Raw genomic sequence first — 19,781 nt, 5'->3', positions numbered from 1 at the left:
TGTTTTAAGGAAAATATCTGTTTTCTTTACTATTTCACTGTTATGTTCGGTTAAAGAAGCTGTTACGGTGCAGCGAAAACAAAGGTCTTAATCTGGTTTCTAGTGCCACCTGCTGGGCTCAGCAGGAACTACAGCCAGCTTCCTGCAGCCTTTGACCACAAGCCAGGGGGGAAGAAAGACAAGGTCTCTTGTCAATTACTGTGCTTGGAGAGTGGATGGAAGCAAAGCCAGAAGCTCAGCCACAATTAAGGAGCAGGTGACAGGACGTGCATGTGAGTCCCTATGCAGATTTACTGGTACACGAAGGGCTATGATCTTTAAGAAGATGAATGTCAGATGATCTTAAAATGTCATCATCACACTTGAGGATGATAAGATAGTCCTCAAAAGCAATAAAAATGAACAATAAAAGTCTAACTTCTGCTATATATATTAGTTGTATAGTGGCTGTGTTGAGCAGTGTTTAAGAGTTCTAGAGACAGACTGCCTGGGTTGAAAACCAGGCTGTTGTTACAATGAATAGTTCTAAAATATCAGTTTCCTCTTCTGTAAAATGGAGATGATGAACTCCTGTAGGGGAGAGATGAGATGGTACATAAAAAGCACTGTGTTCAAAGGGTGGACCGTGGTTAGCATGTGGGACCTGGGATCACATGAGGCAGACTGATACAATGGGGAATGCTCCCTAGGGATGCTCCGAACCAAGCATGAGTCCTAGCTCTGCCCCCACCCCTCCATCAGCCTGGCGCCTTTGGGCAAGGTGCTTCACCTCTTTGAGTTTCAGTTTCCTCAGCTGAAAGACAGGAATAATATCCATCCTACCAGGTCCCCAGGCTCATCTGTATGTAGGCACACATCTTGTTCAACATAAAGCATCGCATATGCATGCAAGGTGCCACCGGCATGATAAAGCATGCAGTCCTTACAGTTAAAATGGTCGGAGTCACAAAGGCCCAGCAGACTTTCCAGAAAATGTTTGGCTGGAATCCAATCATCATCTCGATATCTTCACAGAACCTTTGCAAGCCTGCAAAGAGACAAACGCAGATGGAGCATGAGGGGCGGTAGCAGGGGGTGAGATGCAGCAGCGGACAGCAGGAGCGCCCCTCACTCGCCTGTCACTGGCTGGGATGGCCCCCTCTTGCTGTCAACATGACCCCTATTACGTAGGAAACCATCAGACAGATGACTCACTGCTGGGAAGATGAAGGCAAATGGAATGTTTAAATAGATAGCAAACACGCTCTGCAGTGAAGTTCAACATGAGATGTCATCCCACGGTCCCAGCTAGAAAGCTCCATCCCAGCCTAACCCAGGCATCTCCACATTGCCACAGGCTGACACAGTCACCCATGTGGCTGTTTTCACAGGAGGGCTCATGGGTTCAGCAACCAACTCTGGCAAACCCGATTACGATCATGATCAAGAAGCACAGTGTATTATGAAAGCCTTGGGATTTCAAGGAAGACTCCTTGTATGTTGCTTTTTATCCCCCATCCTCCCAAGGATGGGTTTCCCTGGTGGCTCAGCTAGTAAAGAATCCACCCACAGGTGGGAAACCTGGGTTTGATCCCTGGGTTGGGAAGATCCCCTGTAGAAGGGAATGGCTACCCACTCCAGTATTCTGGCCTGGAAAATTCCATGGACTGTATAGTCCATGGGATCACAAAGAGACAGACACAATGGAGGGACTTTCACTCACTCCCAAGGATACTCTTCCATGAGTCAATTTATCTCTGCTCCGTGGAAGATGGATAAGGGCAGGCTAGAACCAACGTGACTTCCACGTGGCTATCACCCACTTTGTTGGAACTCAAAGGATTGTGGTCTTCTTGGTCGCTGATCAACATAACTATGTAAAGTAAAAAGCAGATGAGAGTTTTTCTCAGGGCCCCAAATAACCAGCATCCACTCTTTGAAAGGAAAAGCCACAGAGAATTTTTGAGGAGGATTCAATTTCTTGTATTGTTTCCTGAGCTCATCAGAAGTGAGGCTTTCTCAGAACTGGGGGGTTGCCATGCTGAAGAGACGTGAAAGGGCCCTGAGTTTGAGCCCCTTCATAGACGGCAGTTTTGACTGGTCGCCCCAAATAATGGGCCACCGCAGGCAAGAACTGCACATTTTAAGCAGCTATCTGACCATCTTCGGGTTTGCTTGTGTCTCATTTCCCATCATCATACTCCTTCAATGACTGGCCTCTCGACACTAGACCCTCTGGACGTAAGTAAGGGTTAGAACCAAAAAAAGAGATGAAAGTTAAAGATGAGGACCTCAGATGAACCTATTTGCAGGGCAGCAATAGAGACGCAGACACAGAGAACAGGCTGTGGACACAGCGGGGCGGGATGAATGGAGAGAGTAGCGCTGAAACACGTACGTCGCCATGTGTGAAACGGTGGGAATTCACTGCACCACGGGGAGCTCACCCTGGCGCTCTGGGGCAGTCTAGAGGGGTGGGATGGGGTGGGACACAGTATCCCTATGGCTGATTCACATTGCTCTATGGCAGAAACCAACACGACACTGTACAGCAATTATCCTCCAATTAAAAATAATTTTTAAAAAAATGAGGACCTCAGAAACCCACGTGAAACCCTGAAAGTGGGACTCAGTTCTTCAAAAAGGAAAAGATTCTAAAATCTTCTGTTTTCAGTATCAGTCCTGTTACCCTTCCTCTCCATTAAACCATTCTCCAAGGAGACGGTGGTGTGCAGCTTGCCTAGGGAAATTGATGTGACAGGGTTCAAGGTTAGGCTGAGGAAGGCACACAGAGGCAGGGGTAGGAGGAGAGGTGCTCAGGTTCCCCCAGAGGGGACGGGGAGCTGGGGCCAGACTGTAGGAGGGAGTGGATGGCAGGTGCCCAGTTTCAGCAGGAGGCAGTCTGATGCCCAGGAGCAGCCCCAGAACTGAGCGAGATGACTTGGGTTCCAGAGTTAGCACAATCCCTGGAAAGTCAGCTTCCTCCCTTCCCATGCGGGCTTTCGACACCTGCTCCAACAGGCGTCCTGTGATGGATTGGCCTGATCTGCCAGCGTGGCCTGGCAGATGCTGCCTGAGGGCACCAGTGGGAGCCGCCAGGCAAGCCTCCCGCCTCTTACTCATCACTGAGTCAGGCTCTCCAATCCCTCCATCCCCTACCTGCTCTGGCCCGCACCCAGCGCAGACCACCCGCACCCTGAACTCACGCCCAAGCCCCCACCAGAGTCCCGTACTGCATCAGTGGCTAGGCCTTTGTTCACACGGCTTCCTCTGCCTGCTCTATCCTCCCTACTTGTCCAAGTCCCTCATCAAGGCTAACGCTAGATAGAGGAATCGATCTTGGAGCCAGGAGCTTGTGCATGGAGATCTGCCTGCTGCATGACCTTGAACCTGGAGGGGTAAGAGAGCTGCAAAAGGGATCAGAGGAACAGCTTCCCCCTGAGCTAGCAGAAAAACAGCAGGAAAGAAAAACAGCGGTGAACTCATAGCTACTGTTTTAGACTCAGGCACGCTGACCTGGTGCCCAGAAAGGGGCCTACCACAAGCCCCATATAACCAACCAGCCCTGACCTGTAAATCAAGGACCTGCCTCAACCAACCAATCACTTTCGCCCGTGCAACTTTGTGGCCCTTGTCTTCATGAATCACACGCTCGCCTTTGGTCTGAGTATGGTCTTCCAGGGACTGCTCTCCCCACTGTGTGGCCAGGGCCAGCCTCCTGGCCTATGAGCCAAGCACCTGTACAGGGCCTGGTGCGAAGAAGGGTGCCACCCCTGGATTAATGGTCTCCTGTTGCCAGCTTGAACAGTTTTTAACACGGGGTCCCAGATCTTCATTTTGCCCTCAGTCTCACAAACTAGGTCTCCAGCCCTATGGGTACATCCAATTATTCTCTGACAGTTAATGTGATGTTTTGGCTGCATCCCTTGGAGCCAAAATCCTAGGCATGGGCTTAGATTTTCCCTGCCTTGGTTAGCAATAAGCTCAGTACTAAGCCTCAGTCCTTGTTTTCTTTTATGTCCTTTTATTTCTGAAATGCCACCTTCTCGAGTCCTTTTCTGGTTGGTCTGGCCCTCCTTTATCTCTGGGCAGCCTGAGGGTTCCCAGCCAGGTAAGAGTCATTGCCTGCTGGAACTCCAACACCCCTCACAAGGATGGAGATGAAGACAGGGTGCGTGTCGGATGTAAAACAAGTCACTGGCCAACGTGGAAGGAAACAGATCGAGACAACGGAGCACATTGTGATTTGCGGGAAACGCAGAGTGTGGAGCCAAGCAGGTTTTCAGGCACGAGGACTCTGTGACCGCAGGTTAATGCCACGGCTTCCCCATCAAGAAAGTCCCTGCATTGGCTCTCAGGAAAGTACAAATCACTTTTACAAAGTGACTCTGTTAGGTAAAAGTCTGTTAAAGAGATTGTTCCTACATCAAACTTAGGGAGTTCCACTTTTCTAGCTACCTCATATCCAGATATTGGCCTTTGAAGAGCATTGCCTTGAGAGCCTGAATCAGCTCTTTTGATCTAAAGATAAAACTTGAAAATTGTACCCAAAGTATTTTAAATGTTTGAATGGCAACCTCTAGAATATCTAGACTCTAGAGATCATTAGAACTGGGAAGAAAACACAAATCTCTGCAATGTGTCTGCTTCTTTTTCAGATTCAGCAGCCAGGATGGAAGGGGATCAAATCAGTCAGGTTCATTTCCTTTCTTCACGGGTTCATGTTCAACTTCCTTACACTAACCTGCATTTGTTTGGGGGCTCATTATCTCAATAAAGAATCCACTGTCATCTGGAGCATACGTTATATATCTATATAGGCTTTTCCTTTCACCTCTAACAATGACATTAGCTTCAAATATTTCTTCTAAGATTCCCTTCTTAGAATTCCCTCCAGGTCCAAAATCAGAGGGTCACACCCACATCTGACAACACAGGAGTCAAGTCCAACCTGAGCTTAGCGCAGGGTCCACCTCGTCCTGGGAGCTGGCCGAGCACCAGCCTTCTAGAGTCCGGGTAATTGCCTGGGTGGTCCCCCTGGGAAGATTAGCAGAGACCAGGGAAAAAGCACTCGGGATTTACTTTTTCCTTCAGAACCAAAAAATCTACTGCCAGATTTATATGAGGGCTGGGAGAGAGATATTTAAGTCCTAAAAACAGAAATGTTAAAAAGGTTTCTGTTTTAATGGATGCTTGTAAACCACACTTAACAACCCTGTTTTATTGCAAAGAATCATGCAAATTTGCCTTTTGTGGGCAATTGCGGGGAGGCTACAGGCAGCAGAGGAGGTCAATGAGATGGCTACCTACATTTGGGCCGGTGCCGCAATGAAGTGCCTTCCTGACTTTGCCAACAGACCGTCTGGCGACTTCAGCTTATGTGTGGACCCACAAGGGCTGAGTTTCCCAAAAGAGAGCCCCAGAGGCCTCTCCACAGTAAAGACTTTGGTATCTGGGCAAAAAGTTAGGATTCACTGTGGCAGACTGGCCGGGTTTCAGCCACTCTCTGCTCAGGTAGGAAGCTCTTTGAAGCCTTACCCTACATGTGAGTCTTCAATCACAGCCGTCACCACAGGCTTGAGGCTGTCTCATCGGCCCAAAGTGCTGGCAGTTTGGCCTCTGATGCCATCAAGACAGCTGGCATGCCTGCCTGCTTCTCTGGCCAGAAACTAAACTCTCTCTGCAGTGGGGATGTAAACTCCAGCTGAGATAAATTCTTCTTCTGCCAATGCCCAACAATGATTGGAGTGTTTTCCTGTTTCTGGGGCACCCAGTTTTTACTTGAGAGGTTTCTTTTTTATATCTTGACTGCCCATCACCCTCCATTTTAATGGATTTTTCAGTAAAGTGAGAAGCTGCTGAAGCCCTGATGGGCAAGAGGCTAACCATTACATTAAAGGCAAAAGACTCTTAAGCACATCCCTGCATCCAAGTGATACCCTGCCTTTCCTTTCACCATCTCTTTTTGGTTTTGAAATACAGATGGGTCTTCTGACTTGGCATTTTTCACCTTCCTGGTATTTACTATAGAGGCCTTATCTATATTAGGGATGGTTCTGAGACTGTGAGGCACAAGGATGTCAGCACCGTCTTGACCCCAGTAGCTGACTGGTGGTACACACGAGGGGCTCAAGAGGTCACCCGGTGAGACTCAACCCCACCCCCCAGCCAAGCACAAACACCTCTCCAGGAAGGGCAAAGATGGCATCTGCTGATTTTTCCTGTTCTTCTTGAGAATGGCCCCACTGATTATAGGATGCTTGTTGCTATGGTGATGATAGGAAGGGTTAATTTATAAGGGAATTGGAAGTTTCTTCCTGAGAAAATCGGGGGTTGAGATCTTGCATCACAGGCTCCCATGATGCTAATAAAGTCTCCTAAGGATCTATGATGGGGCTTCCCTGGTGGCTCAGACGGTAAAGAACCTGCCTGTAATGTGGGAGACCCAGGTTCAGTCCCTGGGTCAGGAAGATCCCCTGGAGAAGGAAATGGCAATCTGCTCCAGTATTCTTACCTGGAAAATTCCATGGAGAGAGGAACCTGGCGGGCTACAGTCCACGGGGTTGCAAAGTGTCAGACACGACTGAGCAACTAACACACCCACATACAAGGATCTGTGAGGTTCTCTTTTCTCACTTAGTATCAGGAGACCACCCCTGAAGCTACTCCTCACCTCAAGCTGCATGAAGACTACAGCTACCAAGACCCTGAAATACGTTCATAGGAGCAAAGCAGTCTCCCTCCTCCCCTCAGTCCGGCCACCGTCCACAGGCATTAACCGTTCTTTGTCAAGGGCACACCCCAGTCCTAGCAGTTTCTGATAACAAAGTTTCACCATTGGTCATCTTTTGTTTCTCTGTTAAATCTAGATCCGACTGGTTGAGGCAAGTTTGGAAATAAAGGTGCAGCTCTGTTTCCTAAATAGCTGCAATTAAGCCTTTGCCTTGCCTTCTTAAATATGAGAAACCTGCCTGCCACGGATGCCCCAGGGACACTCAGTTTGGCCTTGGCATCCATCTCAGGGGTTCCCTTACCGTACACATAGGAGATCCCCACGAGCTCAAAGATGGCGATGATGACGAGGGCATAGGAGGCGGCATACGTGTCCACAAGCTGAAACATGTAAATTCCACCCTGTCAGGGGAGAGAGACAAGCAACATCAGGGAGCCTGGATCCAGGCTACGTCCCACTTCCAGCAGCCAGTCCGTCCAGCCCGAGCAGGGTCACTTGCCAACAGGAGCTGAAGGATCCCCCCTTCCCCTGGAGAAGAGCAACTTAACTCTGGTCAGGTAGGTAAGCCAGAGGCCTTGCTGTGTTAGCAAAGCAGTCCCTCGAGAGACTCCAAGCTCATCAACAGCACAAGCCCAGAAAAGTGATCTAACATCCTACTCTTAAAAGACAAAGGTCAACATTCGAAGATGTAATTGTGAAAGTAGCCAGATTGCATCGTTTTTGCTTTAAGCAGCAAATGGCCGTTTCTACCCATACACCTGCATGTGACCGATCTCCATAAGACCTTCAGGTGTCAATGGGCAGTCCTCACACGTCTGTCAGTGGACAGTCCTCATACATCCCCCTGCATCTTTACCTCACTCTTAGATGAGGCTTAGAGACCATCTCCTTTCAATCCATCATTTTACAGATGAAGAAACCAAGGCCCAACGTGGTGACTTGCTCAAGGTCCAAGAGACAGCAAAAGCAATATACATATACATCAGGTGAGCATTCATCTTACCAGACACTTAGGACCAAAAGAAACTCCAATGACCAAAGATCTTGTATATTACAGGTAATCAAGTGGAAATTTCCCTGGTTGGTAAAGTTGGATTTCCATGTATTTCATTTTCTTAAAGTAGGACACACCTGTCTCGTTGGCTCAAGAAGGCTACATCTCAATTATGAAGATGCTAGAAGTATCATTAGTAGCCAAAGTGACATATTTTTCTCTGCGGTCAGTCTCTAACGAACTGGTGCCATCTACTTGGAAATGGCAATGGTTTGGCTGTTATTCTAAGGTCTGGGAGTTAAGAGTAAAAAGACAGAAAAGCCATCGGCCCCACCCCCAACCTGCCCCCATCCTAAGCCTGTGTGCGGCAGGCATCTTACCTGAGTGATCATTGGGAAGCCCATGATGAAGAAAGAAACACAACAGCCCAAGGTAAAGACCGGTTTGTGTGTGCGCAGGTACTTGGGGAACTCGTCCGAGATGGAGGTCACTATGGTCTCGATGGTGGCAAACTGGAATGATGCCGGAGAAGGGACACCTGAGACACTGTCCAACCCCAAAGGCTCAGAAAAAGTCCTTTGTGTTTCCCACCAGCCCAAGTGGTATTTGTATGAGGATTGGTCTTTGGGGTTACTTTCCCTTGATGGGTCTAAAGGATCTTGCTGGGGTCCCACCCACAAGGTCAGCAAGGGGAATCTAAGCAGGATGTGAACCTTAGAGCTATGTCTCCAGCCCCCAGAGACTGCACTCACATCCATCCACTACAACACTTTAAGCTCCACTTTGTATTCATGAGATGCACATTCCTCTCCTCCCGTTTACATCGCATTTGATCTTCCACTTGAGGAAAAAGCCCTCCCTGCACCCAACTACTAAACTCTGAGCACCTGTCAGCATGATTTGTAGTAGTCTCAGCCCCAGAGCAATTTCCCTAAAATTGACTTCACATTATTCTCCCTTATCAGGCCCCACAGAACTTGCTTTGGCAAAAGGACACCCAAGCAGGAAGAGCACAGGTAAAACTTGCATGGAGAAAGGACAGAGGGAGAGAGCGCAGCTCCTTTGCACCATCACCTGAGTCACCCACAAATGCAAGGTTATCCTGAGCCTCAGACAGGTACCTCACTGTCACTACACATCACTTCAGGAAACACTGAGAGAATGCTAAGCCCAACCCTGTCATGTGCTGGACTACAGAGCCCCAGAAGAGGGGTCTTCAGAAGGAGGACTGCGGTAGAGGTCAAAAGGGGACACTCACCATAGTGTCAAGTCCAAGAGTGAGGAGCATCAGGAAAAAGATGATGGCCCAGAAGGGAGAGAGGGGCAGCCTGGTTAAGGCCTCTGGGTAAACCACGAATGCAATACCTGGCCCTGGAAAGAACAAGATAGATGATTGCAGGCAGGTCCAGCTCTAAGACCCCTCTTCCTGGAAGCCCACAGGGTCCTCTCTCCGTGACAGTGCTGAGTCGTTTACAACAGAAGCTGCTCCTTCTGTGTCCCATGTTTTTACTCCTCTTCATCCATTTCCCCAATTAGACCTCAAACTCCTTGAAGGGAAGGACCAGGGGAATTAGGTCCATATCTCAAGAAACTCATAGGAGAGGCTCAAAAAGAGGGGCAAAGCAGAGACTCAAGGCAAACCCAACACTGCAGCCAGGCTGTGTCCCACGCAAATAAACACAAAAACCTCCATGTCTATATTAATGGGTCAAGGAAAGATGTAATATTACCCTCTAGAACAGTGGAGATTTTGCTTCCCAGAGCATATATGGCAATGTCTAGAAACATATTTTATTCTCATAGCCAGGATTTTTTTATTCTCATAACCAGGAAGTCTTGGGGATTGATTACTGGGGTCTAGTATGTAGAGGCCAGATGCTGCTAAACATCCTTCAATGCACACCCCCCACAGGAAAGATTTATCCAACCCAAAGGTCAAGCATGCTGAGATTCAGAAACCCTGCTATCAGGGTTAAGCATTCCCAGAATGACATCATTTCCCCCTTTTGCTACCCTTCTTTTTAGTCACTCCTCCAGGCAAAGCCTTTTACATAAAACATGAGTCAGTCTAATGCTTTTAGGATCTTGCCCTACAAAGGCTTGGTAAACATGGGGCTATATCAGTCCACAGGAGTTAGGTGGGGATGAGGGAAATACAAGAGTTAAGACAGTCTGGGTTCTAATGGTTAGACCATTCAGGGTCCAAATTCAGACTCCATGACTTGCTAACTGTGCAACCCTAGAGAAGTTAGTTTATTTCTATAAGCCTCAACCTTGCCTATCTGTAAAATGGGGATAACAATAAATCTTCATAATAGGACAATCATGACGAACAAATGAGGAGATGCAGGCAAAGCGCTGAGACCTCACACATCATCAACACTCACAGAATACTGGCTCTTCTTAGGAGTAGACAAGGAACTTGGAAATTAGCAGCTCTGATCTGAGTTTTCCCCAGGAATACCGTGTGTGGTCTTGATAGAGGATGTCTGAGCCGTGTTTTTCTCTGCTAACATAAAACCCTGCCAGCCGTTCCTACCTGCCTCATGGCCTCACTGGGAAGATGGTTAAAGACCCTGCAGTTGTGAACTTCCCTGTAAGTATAAACCTACATGATAATGGGCAGAGACCAGGGAATGTTGGAGTAATCCACAGCCAGGGCACGTCTGGAAGCCAGAAATCACAGCACCTGGAGTTTTTATAACTCAATCATAACAGCCCTTTTTTCAAACTGGAATTTATCAGGTTGTTAGCTCCTAATGTTGCCTAGGGCTTTGGGTATTTAAAATATAAAGCCTGGAATGCCTAAGATACCCTCACTTGATGCATTTATTGAACAGACCGTAGAAACAGCCTCTGAAGGCTCCCTGAGTGAACCATAAAAAAAAACTCAGTATTAAACTACAGTTCAAAATTGGTCTCAAACGCAGCACATGGAGGAAGCCAGTTCAGTGCCCTGAACACCAAGGAAGCCAGTTCAGTTTAGGCTCATAAAGCGGACAAGAAGGTCTTAAAATGGCCACTGCCCGAGGACCTCGGCTGATTGCCTTAACAGGATTCCGGCTATTTGGATGTCACTGCTTTTTCAGGGTGGAGAAGGATTTCCAAATATCGGGCCTGTTTCTATTTCGGTGGCCTCCCTACAGAACACAGGATAAAGACATCATGTTCAGAAAACTCCATTTATCCAAGATGGCTAGCGAGTGAATTTTTTTTTAAATACAGGTTTATAATATTTTGTAGAGTCTGGGAAGAGGGACTGCCCGAGCCACGGTGGAGTTTTCCCTGGGTGAGGCTGGTGTCTCTGACAGAAGCTGAGTCCTGCCACTTTCAGCAAAGCCCAGGAGCTGGAGAGTAGTCTCCGCTGCCCCGGGGACCAGGAGACTCACTCTGCCTCTTACTAGCTGCAGGACTTTAGATAAGACTTGGGGAAGACTCTGGACACATCTCAGTTTCCTTATCCATACAATGGGGATTATAATAGTGCCTACCCCCAGGGATAGGGTTTCCCTTGTGGCTTAGCTGGTAAAGAATCCACCTGCAATGTGGGAGACCTGGGTTCGATCCTTGGGTTGGGAAGATCCCCTGGAGAAGGGAACGGCTACCCACTGCAGTATTCTGGCCTGGAGAACTCCATGGACTGCATAGTCCATGGGGGTCGCAAAGAGTCGGATGCGACTGAGCCCTTCACTCACCCTCAGGGAATCTCTGTGAACGTTAAGAGTACTGATACTAGTGAAGGGCTCAGAACAACGCCTGGCTGTGGAGAGAACTCAGTAAGCACAGACCATTATTGCTCTTCCCATGAGAGGGGCCCAAAGGGGCTCGGCGGGCCAGCTTCTCGGGCAGGGCCCCCAGACAGCTACAGCGACAGCCTCCTTGGGCCGAGAGAGCCGCTGCAGACAGGACCAGGGGCTCTGGAGCCAGCACGGCCCGCAGCCCACGGGGAGGGCTCACTCTGCAGGTTACCTGCTACCCGTGCACGCGTTCTCAGAGGAGGCAGCGCTGAACCCTGAGCCTTTGGAAGCACTGGCTTCCCGGTGACAGACAGACGGTGGGACGGTCCCTTCATCTCGATCAGCAGGGTCTCTGTACTATGAGGGTGCGAGGGAGCCAGGGCGGCACTTCCGAGTGGCCTGGTTACCTGGGAGTTACCCCGTGGCCCCCGGAAATCTACATGCACCTCAGTGTTCCCCTGCTGGGTCTAACCCAGTCCTGCTGCAGGTGGGTAAGCATCTTGGTAGGGCTCTGGGTAGGATTCTGACAGTGGGTCAGCACTCCCCAGGTAGCCATGAAGATGGCTGGGAGATGCCTCTACAGGCTGACTTCCCAGAAAGCTGCTTTTCTGAAGTCGATGCCTGAGAAAACCATGCCCCCTTCCCCATGCCCACTGTAAGAGCAGAAGATGGCCTGGTCTCATACCAATCCCACCCTCAGTCACCCTTAGTCTGATACAGCCAAGATTTGAGGTAGTGACTTTGAGCCTCTCTTAAAAGGGAGCTCTAAACAAAATTTACTACTGTTAGGTCATTAAAGAGAACCAGCTTTGGACTAAACATCAAAACACAGTTACTAATGCCGGATCAGCACAAATGAACTGAATGTTCACGTGCCAATGTCACCTAGCAAGGAGGGCATGGGGCTGGCACCTAACACAGGCCTGACCTCAAACTTCTGTCCTGTATTCTGCAGGGCCTCCATTATGCCTGGGGAAGTCAGACAAGCCTGCAAATCACATATAAGAAGGTATGCAAATTCAAATGAGCAGGGTTAGCTGCCCGTGGGTCTGGGAGAAGACTCCAAGGGCCCCTGCCTCTCCCCAGTGGGGGTGAGACCCACTTCTCTGTGCTGGTGACAATGAGAAACTACCAAGTACAGATGTCCCTTGAGCAACACAGGTTTGGACTGCCAGCCTCCGGGCACGCGTGGATTTTTCTCAGTAGTAAATACAATACAAGACAGTCCACAGTTGGGCAAATCCATGGATGCAAAGGAATCTCCGATTCAGAGGAACTGTATCTACAAACGGCTGACTAATCAATTATAACTTGGATTTTTGACCACTTGGAGGTTTGGCACCTCTAACCCCCCCGTATCTGAGATCTGCGTTGTTCAAGGGTCCACTGTATGAACACAACATGTTAGAATCCATGAGAAGAGCTCCTCTCCCTGTCAGAGGAAATGAAAAAAATGTAGAAAGGGAAAATTCTAGAGGGAAACCCGGACCATTTGTTTGATGCTTTGTACATAAAGGAAAAACAAAATGTGATTTGGGCTTTAGCAACGTGTGCCCCACATCCCTTTCCTGGGGTAGGAAAGCACTTGGAAGATAAACTAACATGACCACGTCTCAGCAATCACTATCGCTGGCCACTCAGCCACTGGCCCACAGCTCAGTAATGTCTCAAAAACGACGAAACACCTCAGACCTGCCAGAAAGCGGGGTAGGACCCAGCTGCTCCAGATACCCTGCTGGGAGGAAATAAGGACAGCTGGGTGTCACATGCACCCTGAAGGCAAAGCCTTTGCTTCTCTCCCCTCCCCTGTATGTCCCACCCCTGCCACCTCCCTCCTCCCCAGGAGTTTTAAACTCTTCAACCAGGGAAGGGCATTGGCTCAGCTCTGGGACGTCTAATTTAGCACATTGCTGCAGGACCAAAATCCCTGGGGCTTCAACACTCTATCCAGGGAGAGATAACTAGCCTCCATTCCCCAGGAACAAGCTGGTTCTTTAACTCTCCGAGGCCCGCAGTGTGCTATCAGCCCACTGAAGCGGTAACTACCGGTCCTCAGGGAGACAGCAGCCCACCAAGGAGGTGACATCGCTAAGACTCAGTTCTCTCTCGTGCTGCCGTCTGAGCCGTTATCTGAGGTCTGCAGTGAGCTCCTTGAAGAAAGACAACCGCACAGAGAAGCCACGAGACAGGCCCACAGTCTGGACGGTCTAGAACCCATAGACAATCCTGTCCCCTCAGCCCCGGCCACGGCCCCAGCCATGGTCCCGACCCCGAGGCACCTCCTAAACGCCTGATTAGAGGGTGACCCTAATGACAGACAATGCCACAATGAAATCCCTTCGTCACCGAAACCCGCTCAACACCCAAATCCTGCGTAGAATAAGGCTGGGTGGAAATTAAAAGTTCAATAAAAGTATTACATACTCTCTGCAAAATACTGTGCTAGAAATGTGGGTTAAATGAGATTAAAACATAACAGCCCTCTGTACACGCCAAAGAGACCACACAAGTGTGAGCCATTAACAGATGGATCACCTGGGCAGAGAGTAAACATTTATCCTACATCCCTCCCTCCACCACCATCCAGTCCTTCCACCCACTGGGGAAAACACTGCGGGTCTGCATTGCTAACTAAGCAGAAGGCACCGAGAGCATGTCAGACCTTACAAGCTGTGCTTCGTCAGCAGAAGGCTGCTCTTATTAATAAGCATTGGCTCCGTGCCTGCAGAGCCCTCGGCGAGGGATGCCACCCTGCGGCAGGCTGTGGCCACATCAGCTGCAGGAGCGCTGGTTGGCTTGGAGAATCCTCTACATATGCCTAACAGGTAGAGACCTTACATAGGCTGGAGCTTAGCTAAAAGAGGAGAGGGACCAGGGACTTCCCTGGTGGCCGAGAGGTTAAGAATCAGCCTGGCAATGCAGGGGACATGGGTCCAATCCCTGGTTGGGGAACTAAGATCCCACACGCCAAGGGTCCAATAAGTCTGCATGGTGCAACGAAGACCCTGCATACCACAAATGAGACCCGACATAGACAAATAAATAAATATCTTTTTAAAAAAGAGAGAAGGAGAGGGAAGCAGGAAAGGGCTTTTATAGCCACCCCTCTGGGTAAGGACCGGCCAGCTCTAGCTCTGCAGGCGCTTCAGCTGTTCCGGGCCCCTCCACAAAGCGGGACCAAGGCTGCCCCCTCTCCAGCCCGCCCCAGAAGGACAGCTTCCTAGCCCAGCAGCACAAGTCAGAAGCTCAGGATGCGAACGTGGAACCCGGCCCACAACAGCAGGGCGACAACCGCACGGTACCTTGGTCGGCCACGTTCTCGATGTTCACCTTGCGTTCATTGGCCATGAAGCCGATGACTGAGAAGATGACGAAGCCGGCGAAGATGCTGGTGGCACTGTTGGTGCAGGTGACAATCAGCGTGTCCCTGGGGGGAAGGGACCGGTCTGTCATCAGCTGTGCTTTGTACGGAGGAAGGGGCAGGGGAGGGACACACGAATGTGTTGGTGGGCACCTATGCCTACAGGTGCTCGCTGTAGGCCGGTCTTGTTCTCTCTTATTTACAAGGAAACGAACAGCCTGACCGCAGGCTCCCTTGGGCTGAGTGTATAAGCACCAGGACAAAGCTCTGCTATAGAAGCAGGTCTCCCCTCCTGGCAGTAGCACAGTAAGTCTGTCCATAAGAGCAGAAATTGAAGGGATGGGGGCCTTTTGCAGAGTCTGGGACAGGAACCACATATGAGAGAAGGCAGTGGGACCACCCAGTTTCATCAAACCTTAGAACAGCCTGGGGTTTCTGCACACAGGCTTAGACAGGCAAGCCTGGAGGGGAGGAGAGAGGCCAGCAGCTTGGAGGCAGCGTCCTCTGCTGGCCATGTGCAGTTCCCACGCTGCCCTGTCCATCCTAGACCCAGAAGTAGGATCATAGCTAGATGGAGCCATGGGGCCAAATTCCAGGTTAGAGGCGTGACCGTGACTAAGTCACTTTCTCTCCACTCCTGTTTTAAATGGCGGCAATGACCCCACCTCGCTCACAGCTCGTGAGGACAGAACCAGATGAGGCCTGGGCCTCACAAAGCCTGGCAGGGAGCAAAGGCTCAGGACACGATCTGCCTCGTCCAGCCCTCTGGTTTCACTTCAGTCGCTCAGTCGTGTCCAACTCTCTGCACCCCCATGAATCGCAGCACGCCAGGCCTCCCTGTCCATCAGCAACTCCCGGAGCTTACTCAAACTCATGTCCATCCAGTCGGTGATGCCATCCAGCCATCTCACCCTCTGTCGTCCCCTTCTCCTCCTGCCCCCAATCCCTCCCGGCATCAGGGTCTTTTACCAATGGGGAAACTGAGGCCCAGGAGAAGGTAACGGGCTCATTAAGTTCCAATTTGAACCCAGTCTTCCTGCCCCTCAGCCACACCACACAGCCTCATTCCTAACACAACGCAGAGCCACGTCTCCCCCTTCGAGGGTGCTCAGGTTGATTTTCGTGGGTCGTAAGTCAGTAAGCAGCTATGATCAAAGCAGCTCAAACTCCTTAGCCTGGCATACCAGCTGTTACGGGCTGAACTGCGGGCCCCCAAAACGTGTATGTGGAAGTCACTACCCCCAGTTTCTCAGAATGTGACTGTATTTGAAAATAGGTCTTTAAATAGGTAATTAGGTTAAGAGGGAGTCATGGGGGTGGGCGCTAATCCCATATGACTGAGGCCCCAATAAGCAGAGGAGATAAGGGTGCACAGTGAGCAGGAAGACCAGACGGAACTCAGGGAGAAGAGCTGGCCACAAGCCAAGCAGGGAGGCCTCGGAAGACGTCATCCTGTTGATGTCCTGATCTTGGACTGATGGCCTCCAGACGGTGGGGAAGTTAACTTCTGTTGTTTAGGTCACTCACTCTGCGCTACTTGTTACAGCAGCCCCCCGCAGACACACACAAAGGCTCTCTCCGCAGCCGATTCTCAGGCCCCAATTCCTTCCCGCCCCCGTGAGCCCACTCCTGCTGCAGTGCCATCAGCCTGCCCCCCCATATCTCCGTCACCCCCAGCCCCACTCAGCCCCACCTGCAGACATGCCCTCCTCCCCTGCACCTGTTGAAATCTGGCCCACAGAGATGGCACTTGTGTGAGGCCATCCCAGCCAACCTAGGCTACAGCTTACATGTCATCTCTTCCTCTTGGTTCACGAACGATCTCAGGCATGATTAAAAATAACAGTGATGGCTACCGCTGTTTACTGAGCTCCTACTGTGTATAAAATATTGCCATGAGAATTTTGTATATGTTGTCTCTTACCCCCAACAAAATATTATAATCTGCATTTTACAGATTAGAAAATGGAGATTCAGAGAAGTGAAGTTTCTTACCCATGTCTTGAAGTCTTAATAAATGGTGAAGTCATAAATGCAAGTCTGTTTGACTCCAGGCTTCTTTCCTTTTTTTTTTTTTCAATCAGCCCCTCCAGAGAACAAACCTTATTTTCTTACTGTTTGTCACAGACAGATTTAACTTTCAGATGTCACCTCCTCCAGGGGCTGTACAGACTCACGTCTTTGGGGTTCCAGAGCCCCCTAATATCACCCTATCCAAGTGTCACCCTGCACCATCACCATCTGAAGATCCTGGAAATCTAGATTCCCAACACCCAACACCTCCTGATGTTCTGTTTCTTAAATCTGGGAGGGGACTCAACGTTTGCATAACTTTCAGTTTAACTGACAAATAAAATTGTAATATATTTTAACATATTTAAAAGTATGTAATGTGATGATTTGACAAGCATATGCATGAAACAGGGGTCCCACTGTTGAGTTAATTAACACAGCCACCACCATGGTACTTCTTTGACTGTCCCATGCTGCCTTTCTCATTGGGCTCACTAGAAAAATGTCTGTCAAGTGAACGCATGACCATACTTCATCAACAGCTACCATACAGCTGTCTCCATGGACTAGATAGCTCACAAATGACTATCCCAGGACATAGCCAGTGGAACAGCACCTCCAGAGAAACTCAGTTCCATCCCAAGGGTCAGAATCAGGGTGCAAGTTGGGGTCCAGGCCAGGCCACCAGCAGCCCGCAGCTCAGCCTTCGCAGGGGATTTCCTCCACGCCAGAGACAAATGTCTGGTCCTGTCTCAGGTGAAATGTGAGGATGTGGCCTCAGGCATGTGATAACTCAGCCCAAGGTTCTGTCCCCAGGCCCTAGTCCCACTCACCAGCCAACTCTGGGGCTTGAAGTGCCTCTACATACCTGTAGCAATTGTTGTGGAATTTATTGTAAGAAGAGAGAGTGATCAGGCCTCCCCAGGCAGCAGATAAAGAGAAGAAAATCTGAGTGGCGGCGTCTTTCCACACCTGGGAGGCAAAAGAGGGGAAGATTCAAGGTCACGGAAGGAGGCTGGCCTGGGGGAGGGCAGGCTCCCAGTGCCACATGGTCTGAGGCTTGGGAGGCGGGGAGGCAATCAGGACAGGATGACTTTGGGACCAACATAAATGGGAAACATTCGCAGTCATTTGCACTGGAAACCAAAGAGGCAGTGACTGACCTGGGAGACCCTAACTCCATTCTAATCAAAGGAGAGGAACTCAGTAAGCAACGTACACATTTCATGCTGGCAAGCCCCACCATGTAAAACTATACAAAAGGGGAAAGCCCTTTCTTTAGCTAGAAAACATCTCAAAATAAAGAAACAATTTGCAAAAGCAAAAATATTCATGGGTACAAAAGCAAAACTTTTTACAGCTGACATTCTCAGATTACAATTTACTAAAAATGTGAAATTCTGTAGCCCACCCCATCGAAGTAAAGCACGCTCTATTATCACCACACTACGGATTTTAATACCACCTCCTTCTTGAACCTGCCTGACAGCACCTTTCAGTTGTCTTGGCAATTTAATTGTCCTCATAAAACTCCAGAAGGCAACTCAAGAGTTTGAGCTAGGGATTTATATGATTTGATAATGACTTCCTATCATTTTTATAAGTTAAAATCTGGCTTTTAAGTTGTGTTTAACACATGCAAAGAGACAGTTCAGGTATGTGCTGGCAAAGTCCGGGCCTATCCCAACCTCTATTGTCTCACACTCCTTGGTAACAAAGTTGTGGTTTTAGTTAAAGGCAGCCATACATTCAGCCAATCAACCACCTCCCAGAATCAAGGGAAGACGCAGCTGAGAGGAGATCATATGACTTAATTTCTTGCCGATGATGAGAGAAATCAAGCGTTATATGGAACTTCCAGGCTTTCTCTCTTTTAAAGAGAGAGGGAAGGTGTTCTATCCCTTCGCTCACTACTTTGTGCTACCTGGAATGCTGACATGATGGCTGGAGCTCTGGCAGCTATGTGGCAGCTATTCACTGAGGATGGTGAAGCAGAAAGGAGCCTGTGATACTATGGAGCCATCCAACCAGTGTTTGACTATCTGCCACTGGACTGCTGTAGTACCTCCAAGTAAAATAAACTTTTGTTTAAGCTGCCATTATCTGGAGGTTTTTCACTGTGTGCAAACTCAATGGTAGCTATGTTTTCTTAAAGTCTTCTGGAAAAGCAGAATTTTCTTTAAGGTGAGAAAATGCATTTCTTATTAAACAATCACAACTTCACATGGAGTCCGAGGGGATTTTAGAATAAGACATGCCTGTACAGAAGGTACCAGAAAGTATAAATGTGTGTATAAATCTGTCTGAGCTCTTTAAATTATAACTGCTTGCAGTTTGTCTAAGTGCTATTATTTTCCAACCAGCAAAACTCCATTTCCAACACACTATAATTAGCAACAGATAAGTGGCATGAGGCGACCCAAAACTATTAAAGGAATTTCGTTCTTCATTTCAACCTCCACTGCAACCCCAGATGTAAGACAACTGTTCCAGGAATCTGAAACCCCCCTGCTGCCCACTTCTCATAAAAAACTTCCTGTTTGTATGTAACATTTCAAAATCATCAGGAGCTTGTAAAGGCTAACAGTGAGCTGCCCCGTGAGAGGAGGTCTTAACCCCTTCTGCTAAACAGAGTCCCAGAGTGGGACCCAACCCCACGTGCTGTTCCTCTGTAGGCGCTTGATGAATGAAATCAGAGGCCCACCGTGGCATCCGTGAGTTTCTCCCACTTTGGTGTGATGAAGTACCAAATCCCAGCGCCGGCCCCGGGCAGGGTGACTCCTCGGATGAGAAGGATCACGAGCACAACATACGGGAACGTGGCCGTGAAGTACACCACCTGCAAAAACCGCCACAGCGGGGCAGGAATGAGCAGACGCACACGATGTGACCGGAGGAGCATCAGAGAGGCAGAGCGTGACCTCCATCCAGACACAAGGCCTCATGGGCTATTTTTCCTCAAAC

At 49.2% G+C, this 19,781-nt stretch overlaps 1 protein-coding gene across 1 annotated transcript in view; it reads right to left on the bottom strand.

Annotated features, from left to right (window-relative positions):
* The window catches only part of SLC6A5 (solute carrier family 6 member 5), a 54,624-nt gene that overhangs the window by 7,712 nt on the left and 27,131 nt on the right, over positions 1 to 19,781 (bottom strand). Inside the window, exons 10-16 of the mRNA XM_061159621.1 lie at positions 19,522 to 19,656; positions 17,686 to 17,789; positions 14,746 to 14,870; positions 8,965 to 9,077; positions 8,087 to 8,218; positions 7,014 to 7,113; positions 927 to 1,027 (exon numbers count right to left, since the gene is read on the bottom strand). Coding sequence (XP_061015604.1) covers positions 927 to 1,027; positions 7,014 to 7,113; positions 8,087 to 8,218; positions 8,965 to 9,077; positions 14,746 to 14,870; positions 17,686 to 17,789; positions 19,522 to 19,656 — 810 coding nt within the window. The remainder of the gene's footprint in view (positions 1 to 926; positions 1,028 to 7,013; positions 7,114 to 8,086; positions 8,219 to 8,964; positions 9,078 to 14,745; positions 14,871 to 17,685; positions 17,790 to 19,521; positions 19,657 to 19,781) is intronic.

The sequence above is a fragment of the Dama dama genome, chromosome 2 (assembly GCF_033118175.1).
Source record: "Dama dama isolate Ldn47 chromosome 2, ASM3311817v1, whole genome shotgun sequence".
Taxonomy (NCBI): Eukaryota; Metazoa; Chordata; class Mammalia; order Artiodactyla; family Cervidae; genus Dama; species Dama dama.
This window is presented reverse-complemented; position numbering and strand designations above follow the sequence as displayed.